The sequence below is a fragment of the Natator depressus genome, chromosome 10 (genome assembly GCF_965152275.1).
Source record: "Natator depressus isolate rNatDep1 chromosome 10, rNatDep2.hap1, whole genome shotgun sequence".
Lineage (NCBI taxonomy): Eukaryota > Metazoa > Chordata > Testudines > Cheloniidae > Natator > Natator depressus.
The window spans coordinates 11,525,497-11,550,385 of record NC_134243.1 but is presented as its reverse complement, the minus strand read 5'-3'; the positions used below and the strand labels follow the sequence as shown (position 1 = coordinate 11,550,385).

Here is a 24,889-nt window from a genome sequence, read left to right as displayed (position 1 = left end):
CCGTATATGAAACAAGTTATTGGTTTCTGACCAGTGCCCAGCAGACAGGTTTCCACAACTGGAACCGGCTGGCCTCCATTTTGGCATCCTCAGCAGAGGCCAAAGACTAAATGAGCCTGTTGTATAAGCACCTCACAGCCCGAGGGCTAGCCAGTCCAGGTCAGGCCTGAGGCACATTGTGCTCAGACTGCTACACCTGGTCTGTGGCTGAACACAGAGGACTTCAGGGTGGGATTTTCAAAGCTGGTTAGGGGAACTGGATGCCCAATTCCCATTAAATTCTAACTGGAATCTGGCATTCATATCCCTGTGGAGACTTTGAAAGTCTCAATCCCCATCCTGCTCCCTTCCACCACTGCTAAATTCTTTCCTTTTTAAGTTTGTTTCCCACTGTTAACATTTCATTTGCAGCCCTTCCATTTATTTCAGCTGGTCCGTTAGTGAATCCTATACTGAATTGTCATTGCTTGCTGCATAAGTTGTGTTCCTTTCCCACTATTTCTAGTACAGGTCTCTGTCTTTCTCTCTCAGGCTATCAAGAAGAAAATCTATTACAGGTGCTGGAGATAGGCAACACTCCCCCAAGCACCGTTCAGCAGAGCAATACAGGTCAGACCAGAGGCCAGGTCCTACAAAAGTGAGTCAAAGGTCAGTATGGAAAACATCAATATTCCGCTATTAAATATTTCCTTATGACGCTTGCTCTGTAGTAGGCCTATCTGAATGCGTTGTAGATGCCCCACAAACTGCTGGCTTGGAAAAGCAATCCTGTGGGTATGTCTCTTACAGCCACACTTTTAAGCCACACACTTCAGCAGACAACTCGCAATATTCCAAACATCTAAGTTACATTCTTCCTCCCCTTTGGCCAAAACTAACTCCTTTGTGGGGAGAGAACATTTTCAGATGTGTTCACAATCCCCGTCTGATCCATGTAGGAAGCACCGCTGTAATATGAACTAGCGGTATGAGAATATGCTCCTGCTATTGAATGCATTGCACTAAGATTCTCTCAAATGTTTAAGGAAGTGAATGAAAAGGTGGCTTTCCATCTGGACCCAAAACAATCTGTATCTCTTTCCACCTCTGACCAATGCTGAGAGTGCCTCGTGCCAATCAGGGAGGTTCAAGGCTTAGTGCTTCCTTTACTCTGGGACACTGAGGCAAGACACTTCTCCTGTAATATGATGATAAAAAACATCTCAATCTTCCTTCGCACGTAGGGCCTGTAGATGGTGCCAGCAACCAGCCGAAGAAGCAACCCATCACAAGCTTCAGGAACCTGCCAAGATCAAAATAAAATCACCAGTGAGAGCAAGATTCCATCTGTTCCTGAGGGACAAGGACTATAGGGGTTCTAAAAAGCAGGGAGGGTTTTTCTTAAGACACATTTTAGGCAGTATGCTCTGAGGCTGGGAAGCAGACGGGGCAGTGTGCACACTGCTTGGTGCTTTCCCCCACAGCCTCCCTACAGTTTTGTTCTGCACTGTGCTGCAGCTGTTAGTTTCCTTTAAGATGAACTGCGGGTTCTTTTGTTAATAACATGCAAAAGAAAAGGAAACCCCTTTTGTTCATCAGCAGTATGGAGTCTACCATCTGGTACTCTGCACGAGGCGCATCCTCTCTTTACCTGTGGAAACCTCCCACACGTGGCGGGGGGGCTATTATCAAAAGAAATTGCAGACTCTTTTGAAGTATCCCCTGCCCCCTTCTCTGAGGTTTATACACATTGCCTTGGAGCTGGAAAAGGTGAAGTCTATCTGGAATGCTGCTCAGCTGAGCAGATGTTTGGCAGTGGGAGCAGCCAGCGGCATTCTAAGCACTTGGCCACGTGCAGAGCATTTCAGATCTGATGGGAGTTTGAAAAAGAGGTTTGGTGGCTGGCAGAGACTTTGTTATGAGCTGGGTTGGAGGTGAACAAAGGCAATGTGTTTTTCTTCTTAAAAACCAAACCCCTCTTTCCAGCAGTTCTCCCCCTGGTTTCTTGGAGGGACATGCATTTTGTAAATCAATACTAGACTTACCATTTTCCTTTCTTGGCCCTGTTATTTTCTTCACATTGCAAATAAAGTGGCACAGGTCAGCCATTCCATTGAATAAATGTGGCCTTTATTCCCCAAATATGAATAGCTTCTCTCCACACCCACTTTGCCACCTGCTGGGCATTCAGTGCAAGCATGTAAGGAACTGTCATCTTTAGGGCTTCGTTCAGTTTCAAAGGGGAGGTAAGTTATGAAGGGTCTTTGTGCGGCTGAAGCACAAATGGAGTCAGGATGCTTAGATGCTGTCCCTGGTTCTGCCACTAATTTACTATGCAACCTTAGGCATGTCACTTAACCATTCTGGGCCTCTGTTTCCACATCTGTCAACTAGGGATGATGATAATCCACTACTTCACCTTGGATTGGGAGGCTTGATTTGAGATCCTTGAATGGAATGCAATACAAGTGCAAAGTATGTAAAATGAAGAATTATTCACTGTTTCAGTATAATGTAATAAGGTCTGATGGACACTCCTCTTTGAGTTCTCTGTTAAACAGCAGAAAGCCTGATAAGTCACATTGTAGACAAGAGGGGCCAGGAGAACTTGTAAAGAAATAAAAAGCACACCTAGATAAAATAAACACAGACCATGTGAAAATAAACCCATTCCAGCAGGCCTTGAGCCAGTCTTGTATTTACAGGACACCATGTGAACTAGGTGGGAGCAAGAAACTGACTGCGATGGATTATCATGAATGTTCCAAATGTGTACATCTCTGCTAAATACCTTTGGGCTGATTCACTCTGAAAAGTCACAGTGTTCAGAAGCTAGATCCTATTTCCCTCAGACTGCTACTTTGAATCCTGACACTAAGGCACTGGTTTATGGACATAACTCAGACTGGAGGTTGCGCATTTGGAAACAAATGGAAGCTGATGCTAATTTTCCAGGAACACCACACAGATGAAGATGAATCGGAGCCATTGTATGCAATGCCACCTTTAAATGTTTTTTAATAATTTTCCTACATTTAAAATCCGCAAGTTAAAAAAATATGACTGTAGAGATTTGAGAGAGACCTCAGACACTTGGAGTTAGTAACTCTGTGTTGCTGCTCTGGACTCCGAAGAGTCGGTCCCCAGTCTCTTGAAGCTGAGTGTATCATAGGAGAGAGAGGGCACTAATGTTCAGAACTCAGATGAAGGACATTGCCTCTGACCTGGAATGACGGGCTCTCCTGTTCTTGCCTTTTACGTGTGAGGAAAGAGAGAAGAATTTAAACTCCTCTGGGCCTTTTGTATGATACATTTTAGGTGTGTTAAATTAGGGGAGCCCAAACTTTTGTTCACATGATTGACAACTTGCTGGAAGCCCCAGGGCTGCACCTAATTTGCACAAATGGGATCGCTTGTAGCTGCCTTCATCTTCACAAGAAGTACAGCACAGCTGAGAGACCTACCTCAGAGCAGGTCACTTCTAAGTGGTCTCTCTCCCCCAAAGCACCAACCTACAACAGCAACGGGCCCCGCTGCACACCCGGTCTTACTGTCAGTTCACCTCTAGGCACCCACCATTCCATGATCCACACAAAACTAAATCCTTGCACAAAATAAACTTGCCTAAATTATTTTTTCTCCTTCAAGATGGTTACAAAATCAGTAACCAATTCAACAATGACTTTTAGGTTAATATAACTACTAACAAGTTTTCCTACTACCAGTAACTGGTTGGAATACAGTTTTACAGTGCAGTGGGTTTCCCATAAATCTTTTAAGAGAGCTAAGATTCTTTTTGAAATTGTTATACCTATGTTCATCTAGCTTTGTCTGCTTGAGAGGAAAAGATGAGCAATTCTTGGCTTCCCATTTCCCACAGATTATTTTGAGTACCTGTTGCTATTGGCACCTGAGCCACACGCAACAGATCATATTAATGGAAACTGCTTTATAATCTGATGCCAACTATAATCCCTCAGTCTCTGGCCTGGTTTACAGAGGGGAAGCTGTATAGCATTTTTGTTGGCTTGCCATTGCTGCTTGACTGACAGCACTTCAATTCAGATGCTACATACAAACTCTCCTGCTGACTTGAGTCCAATGCAGAGGGGGAAGTTTTGTTTGCTATTAGGATGCACATCAATATGTGAGAGAGAGAGCCACCCACAGGGATAAACAATTTAGTTCCATTAGGAAATATTTGCACCCTGAGAGAGACATGGAAAAATCCCAGAGAAGGGAGCAGAACTCTCCCAGTAGGCAATGCAGGGGAGAGGGACTGGGCAGAGAGTTGCTTTAAGGCGGTATGAATAGATCACTGAGTGAATGAGACTGAACAGAGAGGCCCTTCAGCCTGGATGGATGAACTCCAAATACTCTGGGCCTTTCTACCTGGATCCATACTCTGCATTTATATCATGCCTTTCACATGAGCCTCAAAGTGCTTTACAGAGGCTGGTATTGCCCAGATCTTACAAACAGGGAAACCGAGGCATGGAAGTTAAGCAGCAGGACAGTGGCGGAGTGGAGAACAGAAGCCAGTTCTCCCTCTCCCCCACCATCGTTAGACCGGGTTGCTTCCCGGGGATTGAATCCCCCTGGGCCCGTGCAAGGAGCGCCCTTAGAGTGAGAGAAGGGGGCGCAGCCGCTGTCGCAATTTCCATCCGACTGCAGCATTTGAACCCAGCTGGGCCCAGCGAGTCATTTCCACGTGCGATGCCCGGGAAGAGTTCGCCTCGGCGGCGGGGCCTGACTTTAAACCCCGCTCCCCGGCCCAGTCTGCACCCGCTGCCGGGCGGGGGCGCCCTGAGGGGCCGGGGCCGGCTGGGGCGGGGGCGGCCAAGGCTCCGCTCCAGCCCCGCGGTGCAAAGGCTCCAGCGAACGCGGGACCGAGTCTCCCCCGGGCGGCCGGGGCAGGGACCGGCCCGCAGGGCGCCCGCGGCTGGACCGAGCGGCGCCTGCGCTGCGGCCCCGCTGGCCGGACCCCCCGGCCGGCTTCTCGCGAGAGGCGGTGGCTCAGGGGGAGGAGTCGGGGCTGCCGCCGCGGCTGGATGCTCCGCTAGCCAGCGGCTCCGGGCGGAGGTGAGAGCGGGACCCGGGGCGGGGGCTCCGGCCGGGCGCGGGGATGGAGCCGTGACCCCCCACCCAGGGTGCGAGGGGTCTGCAGCGTCCCCTCCCCTCCGGGCACAGCTGGCCAGCGGTGCGGGGTTCCCCCCTCCATCCCCGGGGTGCAACTGCCCCTTCCCCTCCGAGCACAGCTGGCCAGCGGTGTGGGGTTCTCCCCTCCATCCCCGGGGTGTAATACCCCTCTCCCCTGCTGGCACAGCTGGCCAGCGGTGCGGGGTTCCCCCCTCCATCTCTGGAGTGCAGCGTCCCCTCCCCTCCGAGCACAGCTGGCCAGCGGTGCGGGGTTCCCCCCTCCATCCCCGGGGTGCAATGCCCCTCTCCCCTCCTGGCACAGCTGGCCAGCGGTACAGGGTTCCCTCTTCCCTCCGGGCAAAGCTGGCCAGCGGTGCGGGGTTCCCCCCTCCATCCCCGGGGTGTAATGCCCCTCTTGGCACAGCTGGGCAGCGGTGCGGGGTTCCCCCTTCCATCCCCCGGGGTGCAACGGCCCCTCCTCTCCTGGCACAGCTGGCCAGCGGTGCGGGGTTCATCCTTTCCCCCAGGGCACAGGCCGACTGCAGCGCACCTGACCCTCCCCTCCAGGCACAGCTGGACATCGGTGCTGCTGACCTCAGGTTTATTTCTATGCATTTAATGCTGGGTCGGTTTTGTTAATGTGAATACTGACGGGGAAGCTCAGACGTACCAGTTCAGTTGCTCCTCCTGCTGCCCAGCTTCCTGTCTCTGATCTTGGTGGCCCATGTATGTGCAGAGGGGTGGCTGTACGGGGGTGACTTATGCCTGAAGCCACACTCCGGGCAGAAAGCCAGGTGCTGTGGGTGAGGCTTTCCAAGGGCGCTGCATAGCCTGTGGTGGCCCTGGGAAAGCACAGAACGGGCTAGGAATGCTGCTGGCCATTTGAGACAATGCTTGTGAATGTGCGCACGGTTCCGGGGGGTTCTGGGCAGCATCTCAGCCTGGGTCCAGCCAGGGCTCCTGATATTACCTGACAGAGAGTCGGGAGGGTCCTGGAAGCAGCTGGCTCTCAGGAATGGAGACCATGGGGTAGGGTCTCTGTTGCTCTCAATCAGACCCAGATGTTGGAACTTGGTGGCATTTAAAGCCACGTTTACACTTTTGACCGGATGTTGCTTGATACAGATATGAATGTGAGGTGGGTGATTGCCCCTTGATGTAGTCCAGCTGTTCTTCATCACTTTGAACCTGCTATATTCCCCCACCCCCTTGTGTGTATTCATCCGTTTGTTTTTTTTCCTTCTTTGGTTAGATCTGAACAGAAATCAGTGGAAGCTAGAAATAGAAGTGAGATTGCAGAATAATAGCTGGGGAAGTGGAAGTGCCTATGTGGAGACTGAGTGTTATGCTTTGTCCTTGATGGGAAAGGCCCTAGTCTTCTGATGTGGGAAGCCATGGCCCTGATTCTAGCCCAATCTCATCTTTGGGCTTGATTTGCCACTCATTAGACTGCTGTAAATCAAGTGACCCAGCTGAAGTTGGTGAAGTTACTCTGGTTCAAAACTGGTGTGGAGAGACTCTGTATTTATACTGCAACCATCAAAGGGTTAACTCAGTGCATCACTACCCTATATCCGGCTGATAAAATGAGACATTTGCAAGTTCTGGCTACAGTTGGGACAACAGATCTCTAATATTAGATCTTTAAGTAACTGCATGGATTTAGCATAGAAATTTAGAAGGGAGCAGAAATCTGACAAAAGATCATCTGTATCAACTGCTGTTTGTAGTAGGTCATGTATCTTCTTTTCATGCATCTAGGCCCTGGATGATGAGACCTTTATGAAGCCCATCCCTTCACCAGTGGATCAGCAGCAGGTATGCTATGCCTAAAAGGGCTGGTAAATCCTTTTGAAGTTGTAATGCTCTTCTGTGGCTAACTCCTAGAGCAGAGGTTGTCAAACTGTGGTCTACGGATCACCAGTGGTCCACGAGCTCCATTCAGTAGGTCCGCGGATAGTTCCCTCTAAGGTGTGTGCCTGGAGGGCTGCACATGAGAGAATGAAGGGTCACCCACCTAACTAATGGAGCCTCGCAGGCATGACTCCTCTAATTAGGTGCCTGGACCCTGGAGAAGACGCACATGTAAGGTGAGGTGGTGGCCTTGGGGGGAATAAGAGGTAGATGGGAAGGGGCAGAGGGGTGAGAAGAAGGGGTGGGGGGAATTTGGGATGTGCAGGGCTGCGGTGGCCAGAGAAAGAGGCAACTTTCCCCAGCTCCAGGGCTGCAGCTGCTGGGGAGAGATGGCCCTCCTTCCCAGCCTCAGCTCTGTGGCGGGAAAGAGACCCCCACCTCCTTCCCAGCCCCAACTCGGAGGCTGCTGTGGCAGGGTAGAGAGGACACATCCATCACATTAGAAAGGTAAGACTACTGATATTAAAATATGAGTTGTGTGCTTTTATTTGTAGAACAAAAAAAGTTTATTATTGAGGGTTTTTTTTTATACAGTGCTTTTATCCAACACGCTTTACGATAGATAGCTAACGTTACAAACAACATTTGGAAAGATCATTAAGTGGTCCGCCGAGACCCTCAGCAATTTTCAAGTGGTTCGCCGGGAAAGAAAAGTTTGAGAACCACGGTCCTAGAGGATCCTTGAGTGATGCAGTCATCTTCCTCCATAGTCCTAGCCCTGGCAGGCTGGGACGTGTTGGGACTCTGTACTTTCAAGTGCAGCTGAGTAACATGTTTGTTTCAATACATTGTGTAATGGGTTTTGTAACTCAGCTGTGTGTTTCCTGTATTAGCCCAGGTCATTTCCATGGCTTTGGAAACCGACAGTCCCGAATTGGTCTTCACGGGTTTGTGGTGTGGTGAATGGATGGAGAAGTGCCCTCTCTGGTGTTTTTATGCTTTTCTTTTTCTCTCTGACTCTTAGGGTTATAATTTTAAAATAGCCCATTTGACATTTTAAAAAGCTTTCACTCTTCAGCTGGGACAGGGTATTAAATAGCCTGAGGTCTGTGCCCCCTCTTCTGGGCTCTAAAGACCAGAGAACAGCAGACTTTGATCAGATACTACAGAAAGAAAACTGGTAAATTACCATTTTACTGGGAAATCTTTGTTTGATAAACATGTGGGCTGCTGCAAGCTAGTGTTGGCCGTCAGAACTTGCCCTTTGCTGACCCACTCAACTACTAAGCTATAAAGCAATTTATTAATTGCACTGAAACCCAACAGGCAAAATTTCAGCACGGAGTAAAATGTCACAGCTGTAAATTATAAATACTAAAGTTATAAACACTTGAAAATTGGCCTTACAAAAGGGGTTTCTAGTGTAAACTCAGACAGTATGAACTGCAGTGTTCTGATACATCAACCTTTGCTCTCTGGACCAGCTATGTAACAGAAACATCCCAGATCTTTGTTGGCTAGGGCTATGGGAACTGAGACTTGCTCAGACTCCACAGTATTTGAAAGGCCCAGAATTGATGGGTGAGTATTGGGCCTTGCAGCAAATGTAATGTACAAATAAAACCTGTTGTATTTTGGGAACCCCTTGTAGAACAAGGCCTAGAAATGTTTATGGTTCTTGAGTTAACACTTCCGAGTAAATAATTAGAGAAGGGGCGGCTGGTACTGCTAAACCCATATGGCATTGGACTTTGTGATAGTGAGGTGGGGAAAAAAGCTTGAATGAATATGAAGGAAAATGGGTTTAACTTCAGTTGGTTATTGAAGTGCAGCTTTAAGATCCTGTCTAATGCACTGATGTAGCTACACTGATGATGCTATGCTGGTGCAACCCCTCCATGTATATATCCCACACTGGGCTAAGATGCAATAGCAAAAAAAATTACTATACCACCCCAGGAGGGGGGACCAAAGCCTGAGCCCATCCGGTCCCGGGGAGGGGCCAAAGCTCCACTACCCCGGGGATGGGGGAGGGGGAAAAGCCAAAGCCCAAGGGCTTCAGCCCCAGAGAGGGGGCCTGTAACCTCAGCCCCGCTGCCCAAGGCTGAAGCCCTCTGGCTTCGGCCCCAAACAGTGGCATTCGGGCTTTGGCCCCTGGCCCCAGCAAGTCTAAGCCAGCCCTGGCGACCCCATTAAAACAGGGTCACGACCCACTTTGAGATCCCAACCCACAGTTGGAGAACTGCTGCAGTAGTGTAAGCCCGATTTGCGTCTGCACTAGGGGTTTGTATCAGTGTGACATACTGACACTGATGCAGTTACACTGACACAAATTTACCTTGTCTAGACAAGCCATTAGATTTTTGCAGCGTGGGGGCGAAGCAGTTTATTTTGGATGTTGCAGAATGAGCAAAAATCTTTCTTGGTTTTGGCTAAGTCAGCACAGTCCTGGTCTGACTCTGATGTCAGAATCTGCTGAGTTTCCCCTCTTAGAGAAAGCAGATCACTGGAGCTGAGTTGGTCTCAAACGTTTTATACCATATAGTGAAATAAAAACCTCGAAATGCGCTTGATTAAACATATCCCACTCGAGGTTTGGTGCTTTATGGCTCAGGGGGCTGGATGGCTCAGGTGACGGACAGTAGAGTTCCCTGACAGTCACGGGGGAAAGATGTGGTAAGTCGTGGCAAAAAATGCAATCGACAGTTTTTCTAAAGTCTCATGTCCTGTTATATCGTGCAACCCCCCCCCCCTCAAAAAAAAAATGTTAAAGGACCAGGAACAGAAGAAAATGGGTCATAGCAACAGCTCTTAAGCCCCATTGCTGAAGGTCTGGTCTACATCTTCAGCTTCTCTGGAGGGGAAAGTGTTGTTGTTGCACGAAGTCCTAGGAGTGGGGAAGAGGGAGTCATGGAATCCATTGCAATAATAACCACTGGAGTCAGTGGACTCTGACCCCTATGATAAACACCCCGGCTCTATGCCAGAGGTTAGGAGCCACTGTCTCTGGTGGTTTCTGTGACTGTTGTTACCTGAGACAAATAGCCAGGCTTACTAATGAGAGGGAGAGCCAGTCACGGGTTCCAATCCGGGCCAGGTCAGTAGTAGCTAAAAGTTATTACCATCCAATGGCTATTACCTGGCCTGTATGAAATGAGTTTGGTGCTCAGCCCAGTTCCCACTTGGCAGGCATCCGCATCACAAATACCACCACCTTAATTGGCATTGAAGGGCATTCTTGCTGGCATTCTCAGCTTTGAGACCAAGGGCTGCGTGGGCCATATAGTGTGAACTCCCTACTCACCTGTAGAGGTTTTCTCTTCAGGTTATGGCTCAGGCACCTGTCTCAGACCTTTGTTCTCTCTGTGTATATATAGAGACCTTTAGTCTCCAAGGCTTTCAGCCTTGCATCTTTTATTAGTACTAAAATCACACTGGCATTGAAAAAGAGAAAATAATTGACAGAATAATTTTTTTTTCTCCTTTAGTTGGTTTAGTTTAACTAAGTCCCATTATGGGTTGCTGATAGAAATCCCATCAGTGAATATGGCACTGACCGAGTTAACAGGAGAGGATTTTGTTTGATCCTCCGCTGATCATTGCTATGTATCTTGGAAACTCAGTCTGTGCTCTGGCAGATGTGTGCTGTACCCCGGAAAGCAGGCTTGAGCCCTGGGAGTGGGCTGGGTAAAGCTGTCTGAATTCAGTGGCTTTCAAAATGAACATCCTTCCAATGATCCAGAGGGCCGTGAGTGTTTGTTACAACACTAAACACTGCATTTTGGTAAGGCGAACGCTTTTGTTACTTGAGAGAGGGTGTCCTGGGGTGGGAGATTTCACAGCAGTGCTGGCAGGCTGCTATAGCTGCACCGTGTTATGGAGGGTGATTGGTGTTGAGTTTGCAAGTGAATGATTCTCTTTGAAACATTTTGGAGTAGCAGCCGTGTTAGTCTGTATTCGCAAAAAGAAAAGGAGGACTTGTGGCACCTTAGAGACTAACAAATTTATTTGAGCATAAGCTTTCGTGAGCTACAGCTCACTTCATCGGATGCTGTAGCTCACGAAAGCTTATGCTCAAATAAATTGGTTAGTCTCTAAGGTGCCACAAGTCCTCCTTTTCTCTCTTTGAAACATTATTATTATTTAATTGCATCCCAGTAGCATCTAATGCCTCCAGCCAGGATTGGGGGAACCCACTATTCTGGGCACTGTACATACCCAGAATAGAAAACAGTCCCTGCTGCAAAGAATTCACAATCTTACTGACAAGACAGGCCGACAGATACAGACAAACAACAAAAAAACCATGTGCCAAGCAGCAGCATTCCAAATCTTCCATTAATGGGCTGAGACTGCGAGCCTAAGTATCGACATATAAACACGCACACATACACGTAGTGGTGTTGGAACAATTTGTGTGGGGGTGCTGAGAGCCATTGAACCAAACTGTAAACCCTGTATATGATGGAAACCTCTTCAAGTCGGGGGTGCTGCCTTGCGCCCAGCACCCCTAGTTCCAGCAGCCCTGCATACACACGCACACTACAGTTTACCCCTCCTTTAGCTCCCTTTGCATCTTCCTAAGCAACTCTTAGATCCAGTCAGTCCCTGTCTTAACTGACCTTGCCTAGAGAATTATTGCTGAGTAATACCTGCCTTCTTACTCTTCGGAATGGAATGTATTCTATCCGCAGCTCTTCCAGCCCCTGCTGACGAACAGAACAAGAGACTGAATCCAAGATCCATATCTCAATGCTTGGTACTGCAGTGCAAAGCGATAATTAGATCACCAGCCACTCCTGGTCTTTGGCTCTTTCATACCTGATCAGTGCAAGCAAATGCATTGAAAAAAATCCCTAAATTGTGCATTTTAAGTGTTTTTGGACAAACTGAGCTAAAACGCTGATTCATAGCTATTAAGGTCAGAAGGGACCATTATGATCATCTAGTCTGACCTCCTGCACAACGCAGGCCACAGAATTTCACCCACCCACTCCTGCAAAAAACCTCTCGTCTATGTCTGAGCTATTGAAGTCCTCAAATCGTGGTTTAAAGACTTCAAGGAGCAGAGAATCCTCCAGCAAGTGACCCGTGCCCCATGCTACAGAGGAAGGCGAAAAACTTCCAGGGCCTCTTCCAATCTGCCCTGGAGGAAAATTCCTTTCCGACCCCAAATATGGCGATCCGTTAAACCCTGAGCATATGGGCAAGACTCACCAGCCAGATACTACAGAAAATTCTTTCCTGGGTAACTCGGATCCCACCCCATCTAACATCCCATCACAGGCCATTAGCCCTATTTACCATGAATATTTAATTACCAAAACCATGTTATCCCATCATACCATCTCCTCCATAAACTTATCGAGTTTAATCTTAAAGCCAGATAGATCTTTTGCCCCCACTGCTTCCGTTGGAAGGCTATTCCAAAACTTCACTCTGATGGTTAGAAACCTTTGTCTAATTTCAAGTCTAAACTTCCTGGTGGCCGGTTTATATCCATTTGTTCTTGTGTCCACATTGGTACTGAGCTTAAATAATTCCTCTCCCTCTCCGGTATTTATCCCTCTGATATATTTATAGAGAGCAATCATATCTCCCCTCAACCTTCTTTTAGTTAGGCTAAACAAGCCAAGCTCCTTGAGTCTCCTTTCAAAAAGACAAGTTTTCCATTCTTCAGATCATCCTAGTAGCCCTTCTCTGTATCTAAACAAACTAGGGATATGCAACCTAGATGGAGTGACTATATGGTGGGTGCAAAACCGGTTGGAAAACCGTGCCCAGAGAGTAGTTATCAGTGGTTCACAGTCATGCTGGAAGGGCATAGCGAGTGGGGTCCCGCAGAGATCAGTTCTGGGTCCGGTTCTGTTCAATATCTTCATCAAAGGTTTAGATAATGGCATAGAGAGTACACTTATAAAGTTTGTGGACGATACTAAGCTGGGAGGGGTTGCAAGTGCTTTGGGGTATAGGATTATAATTCAGAATGATCTGGATAAACTTCAGAAACGGTCTGAAGTATATCGGATGAAATTCAATAAGGACAAATGCAAAGCACTCCATTTAGGAAGGAACAATCAGCTGCACGCATTCAAAATGAGAAATTGCTACCTAGGAAGGAGTACTGCGGAAAGGGATCTGGGGGTCATAGTGTATCACAAGCTAAATATGAGTCAACAGTGCAACTCTGTTGCAAAAAAAAAAAAAGTGAACATCATTCTAGGATGTATTAGCAGAAGTGTTGTAAACAAGACATGAGAAGTAATTCTTCTGCTCTACTCTGCGCTGATTAGGCCTCATCAGGAGTATTGTGTCCAGATCTGGGCACCACATTTCAGGAAGGATGTGGACAAATTGGAGAGAGTCCTTAGAAGAGCGACAAAAATTATTAAAGGTCTAGAAAACATGACCTATGAGGGAAGATTGAAAAAATTGAGTTTGTTTAGTTTAGAAAAGAGAAGACTGAGAGGGGACATAACAACAGTTTTCAAGTATGTAAAAGGTTGTTACAAGGAGGAGGAAGAAAAATTGCTTTTCTTAACCTCTGAGGATAGGACAAGAAGCAATAGGCTTAAATTGCAGCAAGGGCGGTTTAGGTTGGACATTAGGAAAAACTTCCTTACTGTCAGGGTGGTTAAGCACTGGAATAAATTGCCTAGGGAGGTTCTGGAGTCTTCATCATTGGAGGTTTTTAAGAGCAGGTTAGACAAACACCTGTCAGGGATGGGCTAAATAATACTTAATCCTGCCATGAGTGCAGGGGACTGGACTAGATGATCTCTGGAGGTCTCTTCCAGTTCTATGATGCTTTGGCTCGCACCTAGGAAAGAGGGAAGTATGCTCGTCTCCAGGGCACACGTACCCAGAGCTGTCATACTGGACCTTGTTGTGTAGTTTTCCCTCTGCGCCATTTTTGTTTAGTTTACAAACTGGGGAGGGGTTTGGTTGCTGTTTTTTGTTTATCATGATTCATCTGGATGGAGAGCAGTGTCTCAAAACAGATGCTGACCCCATGCTAACTTTGCATGCCAACAATCCCACGGCCTCGCTCTCGTCTTGTTTAGATTCTTCCCTTCCCTGCAAGTTTCCCATAAGAGAAAATTCACTACCGATGATTTCAGAGTTTGTCTCTCCCATCCCAGTCTCCGTGCTTGCCCGTTGGGTGGGGTGCGGAACATGAGGTTCCATGAAGAACCCCCCTAGCCATGAATCCCAATCCGCTTCAGGTGTTGTATTTTAAATCAAATGTACTGTTGCCAAGCACTGCTTGGATTTGGCCGATGCTCTTTATTTTTAATTTTTCTCCCTTTACAACGTGGAAATGTTGCTGCCCTGAGAGGCCGTGTGTGTGTGAACTGGCTGGCAAACGGCCTCAGCATTTTGGGGGGAAAGAAACCCAGCGCTGGTTTTGAAAAAGCTCCTTTCAGAGCTACTTAATGGGCACAAATGGTTTTGTTTTCATAACTGATGTGGATATGGTTTGTTTTGAGGCTGTTAAACAGAATGAGGATGTCAGCAGAAAGGGCTGTTTTTGTGTTTTAGGGAGTTTCTAATTGGTGCTTTTCTGTGTTGATAGCCTCAGTGCTCTTCAGGAGTGAGATTGTGTAGTTAACACCTTTTTATTCACCTTCCTAAGTGACATCTCATCAGAGAGAGAGGTTTTAAAAAAGAAAAATGATTCTTTCTCTTAAAATACTGGGAACCTTCTAACCTCTCTAATGCATTGCACTTCCCTGGCCCCTGCCTGCCATCCAATGATCTCAATGGGCTTTGTAAAGAATAATGAACTAAACAGCCTAATTACCCCGGTCATAATATTCACCTACATTGTACCTATTTTACAGGTGGGAAACTGAGACAGGGAGGCCAAGACCAACATTTTCAAAAGTGGTCACTTATTGTGGGTAGGTCAGTTTTTGGGAGCCCAACAAGAGGCCGGTTTCCCCAAGCGCTGAGCACCCTATAGCGCCTATTGGAAGTCAGTGGGAGCTGTGAGTGCTCAAGGTGTCTTGAGTTGAGCCTCTAAACTCAGAGGCCACTTCTGAAAATTTGGCAGCAAGTGACTGGCCCAAGTTCCCATAGGGAGCTGAGAATAGAATCTGGATCTCCTGGCCTTTTGTTTTAACTGCAAGACCATTTTTCCCTGGGCTGCTGAACCAGGCAAGCTGCATTGCTACCCTGCTTGCTGCAAACATGGCTTTGCTCAGTTTATCTTCCCATTTGTTCTCTTTGCACATGTGCATGGAGCACTATTGATATCAGTGCAGGGGGCGCATCACATGGATTTTGCAGGAAGTTAACTTGTGCAAACATGCTCACAGTGTTACAGCTACTTGCAAGCTCTTTGAGGCAGGGATCATCTATTTTGTTCAGTGTTTGTGCAGCACCTCGCACAGGGGGCTTCTTGTCCGTGACTAGGGCTCCTAGGTACTACAGCAATTCAAAGAATAATACTAATTGCTTGGGGTTTATCAATTGTCCTTTCATGTCACCAACTTAGACTCAGCTCAGTTGTTTGAACTGTTGTCCTGCCCTCACTAGTTTGAGTTGACCTTCATGAAAGGAGCACTGTCTAAGATGGGTCTAAGGTCCTTTAAGGAGCAGACAGAGTGGCTGAATAGTCTTGATATACTGCAAGAGGGCAAGGAGAGGACTTATTTGCAGTTGATCGGGGTGAAGATCAGGAGCGATGACCTTTGAACTACACTAATCCCCAAAACCTCGGTTTTGTTGACAGAAAATAAAGAGAATTTTGGGGGGAGGGGGAAACCATGAAAGCTAAAAGTAAATAAATACACTGGTTTCAGTGCAAACAGTTTGAATTTTGTGAGAACTGAATGCTGCAGAATTCGGCTCCTGCATCACAACTAGGACGTGAAATTGACAATAAACAGAGCTGGCCAGTTTCCCTGTCCATGCTGAGCGAGGTGCAAAAAGGCAACTCTTGTGTATTATTATTGATTATTTGTATTACAGTAGCATCTAGAGACCCCAAGTGAGTTGTGGCCCATTTGTGCTAGGCACTGTACAAACCCATTGTAAGAGAGAGCTCCTGCTGTACTGATTCTGTAGTCAAAACAGACAGAAAATCGATGGGAGGGGGAACAGAGGCCCAGGGAGGTGAAGTGACTTGTCTGGGTCACACAGCGGATCAGTGGCAGAGCTAGGAATAGACCATGGAGAACCTGAGTCCCAGTCCAATGTCCTGTCCACTGGGCCATGCTGCTCTGACACGCTATCTGTTCCTTGCTCTCTCCTACCTTCTGTCAAGACACTGGAGAGGCTTTGCTTGTGGGGCAGTCCTGAGCTCTCAAGCTTTTTCCCCGCTGCTGGTCTGACTATGGGAAGAGCTAAATTGGGGAGGAGCTGAGGCCGCTGCACTCAGCTTGCTTGGCTCCCCAGCCCTCACCTTGCGTGTATCCCCTGATTAGAAAAAATGCATCCGTGCTTGGGAGTGGGGTATACAGCTGTTTCCCTTCCACAAACCTCCCTCTGGGATCATGTGTGCAGCTAGTGAGGAGAAGTTAGGAAATCTGCGTTCTGTTCCATATTCTGACACAATCTATGTTGACAGATATTGGGCGAGTATTTTAACCTCTGTGCTTCAGTTTCTCTATCTGTAACTGGGATAGGACCGCCTGCCAAGTGGTTTGCAAGGCTGAGCTAATATGGCTTGGATGGAAGGTGCTATAGAAATGCAAAATATGTTGGGCCAGACAAGAAGCCCCCCTGCTCAACACATTCCAGAAAAGCAGGACAGGTTTCTCTTGGCTGGAGAAAAGTAGATTTGCAGGAGCAACCCTGAAGCTGCATGATCTCAGTAGTCAAACAGCCACAGTAAAACCCTAAAGAATGTTAAATATGATTTTTATCAGGGCCAGGCCCCTTTATAAATTAGAGGCAAGTTTGGATTAAATCATAGGAAAAACTCCTTGTGGCAAAAGCAAATAGACAAGGGAATAACTGCCAAGAGAGGTCATTGAGTTATCATCCGTGGGATACATTGAAACAGAGATTAGATAAAGCATAGCATTGGGCCAACTCGCAGTCCGTGGAGGAAGGTGAATTTTGACTTCTGATGTCCCCAGCAGTGACACCCTTCGCGCCCATTCAACTGATAGAATCTCTATTTTCAACACAGTATTGTGGCTTTAGGGGCATCTGAATGAAGGAAGTGAGATCACGTTATGGGATTGCTAACGTCAAGTATTCAAAAACCATGAGGCAGGCCCCCGACATGAATAATATTGGTTTAAAAAATGAGTTTAAAAAATAAATTCTGGCTACTTTTTTACTTTCTTTCTGATTTTTGAGATTTCAGGTTCATGTTTTCAAGCTTCTCTCACGAGGGCTGAAATCTTATTTTTATTTTTTTGTCATGAAATTGGAGATTCTCAAGTAATCACGTGACTCTAGGAGCTGGAGCCCTTAAGAAAAACGCCAGCTATTGCAACACTCACGATAAAATTGCAGGAGATAATAACTGACTTTGAATCCAGCAATCCTCTAAAGTAGCCAGAGCACTCACTTAGCAGGGCCAGTCCGCTCTAACCTGGCTGCATGCAGCACCATGCCTAAGAAACTGGTTACTTTCACTTTCTAATCCCCAACCACCTGCAACCCAGTAAGTGGGGTAGGAGCAACTGGTTATGCTATCAACTGATGCTGGGCACAGCAGGGAGAAAGGCCTGCATTTAACCCCATGAGGGCCAGTGGTCTGTGTGTAGTTGGGTGGGAACAGGATGTTTCATACAGCTCCTGTCACACAAAACCTTAGGGTCAGGAGTACGTATGGCCACATGGAAGCTGTTACCCTACAGGGTCACTCTACATCAGAGAGACTGACTAACTTTGTTTTTTGTACCCTTCCAGGCTCCTTGTCAGCAGCACAATGTGGTGTCCCAAGCAGCACTGTGTGAGGCTGAGGTGAACTCAGGAGAAAAAGACCACCCCAGCAACAGCTAGGATGACAAAAGCACGGCTGTTCCGCCTCTCGGTGGTGCTGGGTTCCGTCTTCATGATCCTGCTGATCATTGTGTACTGGGACAACGTGGGGACAGCTCATTTCTACCTGCACACGTCCTTCTCCAGGCCTCATGCCCCGGACGCTCCGCCCACCGCTGCTCAGGATGAAGAACGCAAAGGCTTGTTGGACATGGATGAGTTTTTAGAGAAGCTTCTGAGTTCTGGCCTGAGGCAGAATGGTCCCTTGAACAGAAAGACGGAGCAGGCCCCACTGCAGGGCTCCAGCAGGCCTGATTTGGGCAACCTGGAGGAGAACGTGAGAGGCTATGACTGGTCCACCCGCGTTGCCAGAGTGAGCCTGGACCAGGAGAAGCTGCAGGCTGAGCGGCGGAGGGCACTGCGGGAGTTCTGTGCCAATTCCAGCTTCACCTTCCCCGCTAAGGAGCGTTCCTTCGACGACATCCCCAACTACGAGCTGAACCACCTGATCGTGGACGACCGCCACGGCATCATCTACTGCTATGTCCCCAAGGTGGCCTGCACCAACTGGAAGCGGGTGATGATCGTGCTGAGTGAGAGCCTGCTGGATCAGGGTGTCCCCTACCAGGACCCCCTGGATATTCCCCGAGAGCACGTCCACAACTCCAGCACCCACCTGACTTTCAACAAGTTCTGGCGCCGCTACGGGAAGTTCTCCCGCCACCTCATGAAGATCAAGCTGAAGAAATACACCAAGTTCCTCTTTGTACGTGACCCCTTCGTGCGGCTCATCTCTGCCTTCCGCAGCAAGTTCGAGCTGGAGAATGAGGAGTTCTACCGGCGCTTTGCCATACCCATGTTGAAACTCTACTCCAACCACACCAACCTCCCCACGTCTGTTAGCGAGGCCTTCAAGGCGGGCCTCAAAGTCTCCTTCCCTGACTTCATCCAGTACTTACTGGACCCCCGGACAGAGAAGATGGCCCCTTTCAATGAGCACTGGAGACAGGTTTACCGCTTGTGTCACCCGTGCCAGATAGACTATGACTTTGTCGGGAAGCTGGAGACCCTCAACGAAGATGCAGCTCATCTGCTGCAGCTTCTCAAGGTGGACAGGCTCCTCCACTTCCCCCCCAGCTACCGGAACAGGACTGCCAGCAGCTGGGAGGAGGACTGGTTTGCCAAAATTCCTCTGGCCTGGAGGCAGCAGCTCTACAAACTTTACGAGGCTGATTTTGTACTCTTTGGCTACCCCAAGCCAGAAAATCTTCTTAAAGACTAAAAACAATTGGAAATTGGAGGAGTGGGGAGGGGGATTACCAAAAATATTTAAAACTTTACAGTATCCTCCTCTTAATCTCCCAACCCAGGAAGATAAAATTAAGTATATTTTTTCTACTCATCCCCTTCCAAATTTGCAAGAATCCAGGATACTCCAGCCAGCTGTAAATCACCAGAAGACCCCCCTCTCCCTTTGCAATCGGACGACTTCCTCGTTCCCTCGGTCGGCTCTGTCCTTCGGTCACTTTTTATTAATACTTTTTAAAAATTAATATATTTAAAATATTTAATACAAATTGTGTGTTGTGGGGAAGGAAGAGGTGGAGTAAAAAACAAAGCCCCTGCCCCCATGTGTGGTCTCAGTGCTGTTGTGTGTGACGGAGGCACCGCTTCCAGGAGTGCCTGGGGTTTACAAACCACTCGAGGCTAAACTCGGAGCTGGCGTGTGCAGGCACCGCCCCGTTGATCTTAGGGCACTTATCTCTGCTTACGCCAGGTCTGAATTTGGCCCCCAGTAGGTTAGACCCAGCATGACGTTGCACAGCTGGAGTACAAGCAATGACAGGATGGTGCATGGGGACCTGAGCAGGTGACTGGTGAATTGGCAAAGGCAGGTCAGGCAAAGAGAGTGGGTCTGAGAGAGGGGGTGGGACACTTGGTGCCCAAGTGTTAAAAGCCCTGTCTTGTTTCAGGAAGAAATTCTCCCTGGGCCCGTACAGAGGGCCAATTGGAGTCCTAATGGGAGTGTATAGGCAGCAGCGGGCATTTCACCCGTAGGAAGTCCGGATCACTTATAAAACCTTTTTTCCTCAGTGGTAGCGTGGCGGTCCAGTCAACCTGCGTGCATGGTATGGCTTCGTTAACAGCATCCTGTTCTGTGGTACCCGCGTAGGAGTGGGCTGTTATCTCAGATCTGCCTTTATCAGTGCTCTGAGGCTGAACTCCTCTCTTTCATGTGGTGGTTTCTACCTGTCCACGTGTTTGTGTGCTGAGCTTGCTCCTGGATGAAGCAGTCTGCAGATATCAGCAACTGGGTCTCAAATAAACAAAAAGCAGCTCAAGAGAGAACAGCCACCTGGGAGCATCAATCCATCTAAGTCTGGGTGTTTCTTTTTAGGGCCAGGCCGCTTGACCCTATCAATGGCCTCGAATTCAACACAGGCAGTCTCTAGACGTGTGACACATTCACAGCCCCAAACTAATTAAGAGAACATGGCTGTGGTGCGTGGCTGGGATACTTACTGCCAGATGGCTGTTAAAGCAAAGCAAAGAGGTGTGTTGCCGTTGCTCATGACATGGTGTCCTAGTCCCCTGACTCTCTGTTTACACCAAATGATTGATGTAGGTTTAATCATCTGCTTTGATGGACACCGCTGCAGGAAGTGATGGTTGCTTGCCATGCCAGAGGTGTGTGGGCTGTTCCCAAAGGAAATGTATGCTTTTAGAAATATTCCAGTCTCTGGCTGAATCTTTCTTTCATCGCTCTCACTAAATAAGGACTGGCCATCCAGCACTCTGGATAGGCTGGTGAACGTTTTATGGGCTACAGCGTTTAAGCCTTTCACAGGCCTTTAGGTGATATTGGTAACTTACCTGTTGCTCAGCTCCTCAGATGCTACCACCGTGCATGGCCTCATGATCTTTATTCATTTTCCTTCCAGGGGTGTCCACAGGCATGGATCTCTCCTTCCGTCTCCTCTGGCTCTCTCCAGTCCTCCATACATGTTCTTGTCTCCTGTTGCTGCCTCCCAGATGTTCTGCTCTTGTCTGCCCTCCCCTCCTTTCTGCTAGATATGCTCCTGGCTCCAGTTCTTGATAAATACTCAGCCACTGCAGTAAACTTGTCACCTGCAAGTGAAAGGTTAAAACCTCGTGGACAGACTAGAAATGGAGGGTCTGATTCTGATCCTGCCTGGTGTAGTTACACCAGCGGGAGACTAGAATCAGGTCCTCCGCGTGTTTTTCAGCCCTCTATTGCACTGGAGTGTTTGAGAGTGAACCGAAAAGGAAGGGAAGCGACTATTTCCAAGCTTTTTAAAAAAAACAAATAAATGAAGGCTGACTTCATCACTTGTTAATTTTTTCAATCACCCACAAATTGCTGTGAAGTTGAAAGATGCTCAAGAGCCTCATCTCGTTTAATGAGTAGTAATGGGGGTCTCTTGATGATTCCCAGCTCCTTAATTTCTGGAGGGTGGGGTGGCTAGAGTTGGTCATAGCCAACCCTGCTTTTTAAAAATACATTTTGGATGTTTTCATCCATCTTCTGGGCAATTATATTTTTTCCCTGGTGAATTTAATCGGTGTTAAATATTTGTGGATATGAGAGGTCGGTAATGTAATGCAGACTTAATGCCAAACATACCATAAAAAAAACAGGTTTCAGAGTAACAGCCGTGTTAGTCTGTATTCGCAAAAAGAAAAGGAGTACTTGTGGCACCTTAGAGACTAACCAATTTATTTGAGCATAAGCTTTCGTGAGCTACAGTTCGCTTCATTGGATGCATACTGTGGAAAATGTAGAAGTCTTCTACACTTTCCACAGTATGCATCCGATGAAGCGAGCTGTAGCTCACGAAAGCTTATTCTCAAATAAATTGGTTAGTCTCTAAGGTGCCACAAGTACTCCTTTTCTTTTTATAAAAAAAACAATGAGGAGTCCTTGTGGCACCTTAGAGACTAACAAATGTATTTGGGCATAAGCTTCCGTAGGCTGGAACCCACTTCATCGGATGCATGGACTGAAAATACAGGAGCAGGTATAAATACATGAAAGGATGGGGGGTTGCTTTACCAAGTGTGAGGTCAGTCTAACGAGTTAAATCCATTAACAGCAGAATACCAAGGGAGGAGAAATAACTTTTGAAGTGGTAAGCGAGTGGCCCATTACGGACAGTTGACAAGAAGGTGTGAGTAACAGTAGGGAGAAATTAGTATTGGGGAAATTAAGTTTAGGTTTTGTAATGACCCAACCACTCCCAGTCTCTATTCAGGCCTAATTTGATGGTATCCAGTTTGCAAATTAATTCCAGTTCTGCAGCTTCATGTTGGAGTCTGTTTTTGAAGTTTTTTTGTTGAAGAATTGCCACTTTTAGGTCTGTTATTGAGTGACCAGAGAGATTGAAGTGTTCTCCTACTGGTTTTTGAATGTTATGATTCCTGATGTCAGATTTGTGTCCATTTATTCTTTTGCATAGAGACTGTCTGGTTTGGCTAATGTACATGGCAGAGGGGCATTGCTGGCACATGATGGCATATATCACATTGGTAGATATGCAGGTGAACGAGCCTCTGATTGCGTGGCTGATGTGATTAGGCCTTATGATGGTGTCCCCTGAATAGGTATGTGGACACAGTTGGCAACGGGCTTTGTTGCAAGGATAGGTTCCTGGGTTAGTGTTTTGTTGTGTGGTGTGTAGTTGCTGGTGAGTATTTGCTTCAGGTTGGAGGCTGTCTGTAAGTGAGGACTGGCCTGTCTCCCAAGGTCTGTGAGAGTGAGGGATTGTCCTTCAGGATAGGTTGTAGATTCTTGATGATGCGTTGGAGAGGTTTTAGTTGGGGGCTGTAGGTGACGGCTAGTGGCGTTCTGTTACTTTCTTTGTTGGGCCTGTCTTGTAGTAGGTGACTTCTGGGTACTCTTCTGGCTCTGTCAATCTGTTACTTCACTTCACCAGGTGGGTATTGCAGTTTTAAGAACGCTTGGTAGAGATTCTGAAGGTGTTTGTCTCTGTCTGGGAGTTTGGAGCAAATGCGGTTGTATCGTAGAGCTTGGCTGTAGACAATGGATCGTGTGGTGTGATCTGGGTGAAAGCTGGAGGCATCTAGGTAAGTATAGCGGTCAGTAGGTTTCCGGTGTAGGGTGGTGTTTATGTGACCATCCCTTAGCACATGTGCTGTATGCATTTCCTCCTACTTCCCCCACACAGTAGCATGTGGGCAAAGGTCCACTGGGGTCTCAGTTAAGATCACCAGAGGCACGTTGCTTGATACAGACCGAGTAGAAATGGGTTGATAGGCGGTTGCTGTTGAGACTGTTTTCATTAGTGCAGTGTCATGTTCGATGGCGGTGGGCTGGTTTTGCATTTGGCAGGGAGCTCCTGAAACAGTTGCAAACCCCACATTGCTGATGTTCAGCGAGACTTGAATGGAAAACTACTCCACCCTCTCAGAGCCAAGTGGTATTTCACCAGAGCCTCTGTGGCCCATTCTGGAGGCACAGCTGGCCAGGGGAGATTATCCTTGGTGCTGAGTCATCCCCATGCTGCCTCTCCACCCCTCCCTGGGGGGCGGGGAGGATGCCAGGGGAGTCTCCATAGTGTGGCGTGCTAAGGAGATTCTGTGCTGCTCCAAGTTATGGAGCAACGCTTGGAATGCTACTGCGAATGAGAGCAGCGTGTGGCTCTCCAGTTTATGCTGGGGGGGCCTCATCAGCAGCCCAGAATCAGGAAGACACAAGGGTGGCATGGAGACCCCTTTGCCTCGCCACCCCTGGGCTGTTTATTTTCTGCTGTGCCTGCTGGAGAAAGAATTCCTGCTCCGTAAGTCTAGGATGTGGCTATGGTTAATTCCATTCTACTGCGTGAAAACTCCTTGGAGTCGGAATAACCAAGTAGCAGGATGACTGTCACAGTTGGGACTGAGGGGGGTGTCTACACTTGGCGCAGGAAGCGTGATTCCCATCTCTCATAGACATAGATTCATAGCTATTAAGGTCAGAAGGGACCATTATGATCATCTAGTCTGACCTCCTGCACAACGCAGGCCACAGAATCTCACCCACCCACTCCTGCAATAAACCTCTCACCTATGTCTGAGCTATTGAAGTCCTCAAACCATAGTTTAAAGACTTCAAGGAGCAGAGAATCCTCCAGCAAGTGACCCGTGCCCCATGCTACAGAGGAAGGCGAAAAACCTCCAGGGCCTCTTCCAATCTGCCCTGGAGGAAAATTCCTTCCCGACCCCAAATATGGCAATCAGCTGAACCCTGAGCATATGGGCAAGATTCACCAGCCAGATACCCAGGAAAGAATTCTCTGTAGTAACTCAGATCCCACCCCATCTAACATCCCATCACAGGCCATTGGGCCTATTTACCATGCTAATGCGGTCTTGGGATGCATCAGGCGAGGTATTTCCAGTCGAGATAAGGAGGTGTTAGTACCGTTATACAAGGCACTGGTGAGACCTCACCTGGAATACTGTGTGCAGTTCTGGTCTCCCATGTTTAAGAAGGATGAATTCAAACTGGAACAGGTACAGAGAAGGGCTACTAGGATGATCCGAGGAATTGAAAACCTGTCGTATGAAATGAGACTCAAGGAGCTTGGCTTGTTTAGCCTAACTAAAACAAGGTTGAGGGGAGATATAATTGCTCTCTATAAATATATCAGAGGGATAAATACCAGAGAGGGAGAGGAATTATTTAAGCTCAGTACCAATGTGGACACAAGAACAAATGGATATAAACTGGCCACCGGGAAGTTTAGACTTGAAATTAGAGGAAGGTTTCTAACCATCAGAGGAGTGAAGTTTTGGAATAGCCTTCCAAGGGGCAAAAGATCTATCTGGCTTTAAGATTAAACTCGATAAGTTTATGGAGGAGATGGTATGATGGGAGACATGCTAGACCTCGAGCTAGCGCGCTCAAAACAGGAGTATAGTCGTGGTAGCGTGGGGAGCAGTGGCACAGCTG

The 24,889-nt window shown here is 47.6% G+C and overlaps 1 protein-coding gene and 1 pseudogene across 1 annotated transcript; both read left to right on the top strand.

Annotated features, from left to right (window-relative positions):
• Positions 1 to 1,900, top strand: part of LOC141994640 (kinesin-like protein KIF19) — a 31,019-nt pseudogene extending 29,119 nt beyond the window's left edge.
• A 3,089-nt stretch (positions 1,901 to 4,989) lies between these two features.
• CHST12 (carbohydrate sulfotransferase 12) lies at positions 4,990 to 19,420 on the top strand. The gene is made up of 3 exons (XM_074965195.1): positions 4,990 to 5,061; positions 6,880 to 6,936; positions 17,845 to 19,420. The coding sequence occupies exon 3, from the start codon at positions 17,939 to 17,941 to the stop codon at positions 19,196 to 19,198; it is 1,260 nt and encodes a 419-aa protein (XP_074821296.1). The 5' UTR covers positions 4,990 to 5,061; positions 6,880 to 6,936; positions 17,845 to 17,938; the 3' UTR covers positions 19,199 to 19,420.
• The last annotated feature ends 5,469 nt before the right edge of the window (positions 19,421 to 24,889 follow it).

Coding starts and splice junctions, on each gene's coding strand:
- CHST12 (XM_074965195.1), top strand. CDS start 17,939: ATGACAAAAGCACGGCTGTTCCGCCTCTCGGTGGTGCTGGGTTCCGTC.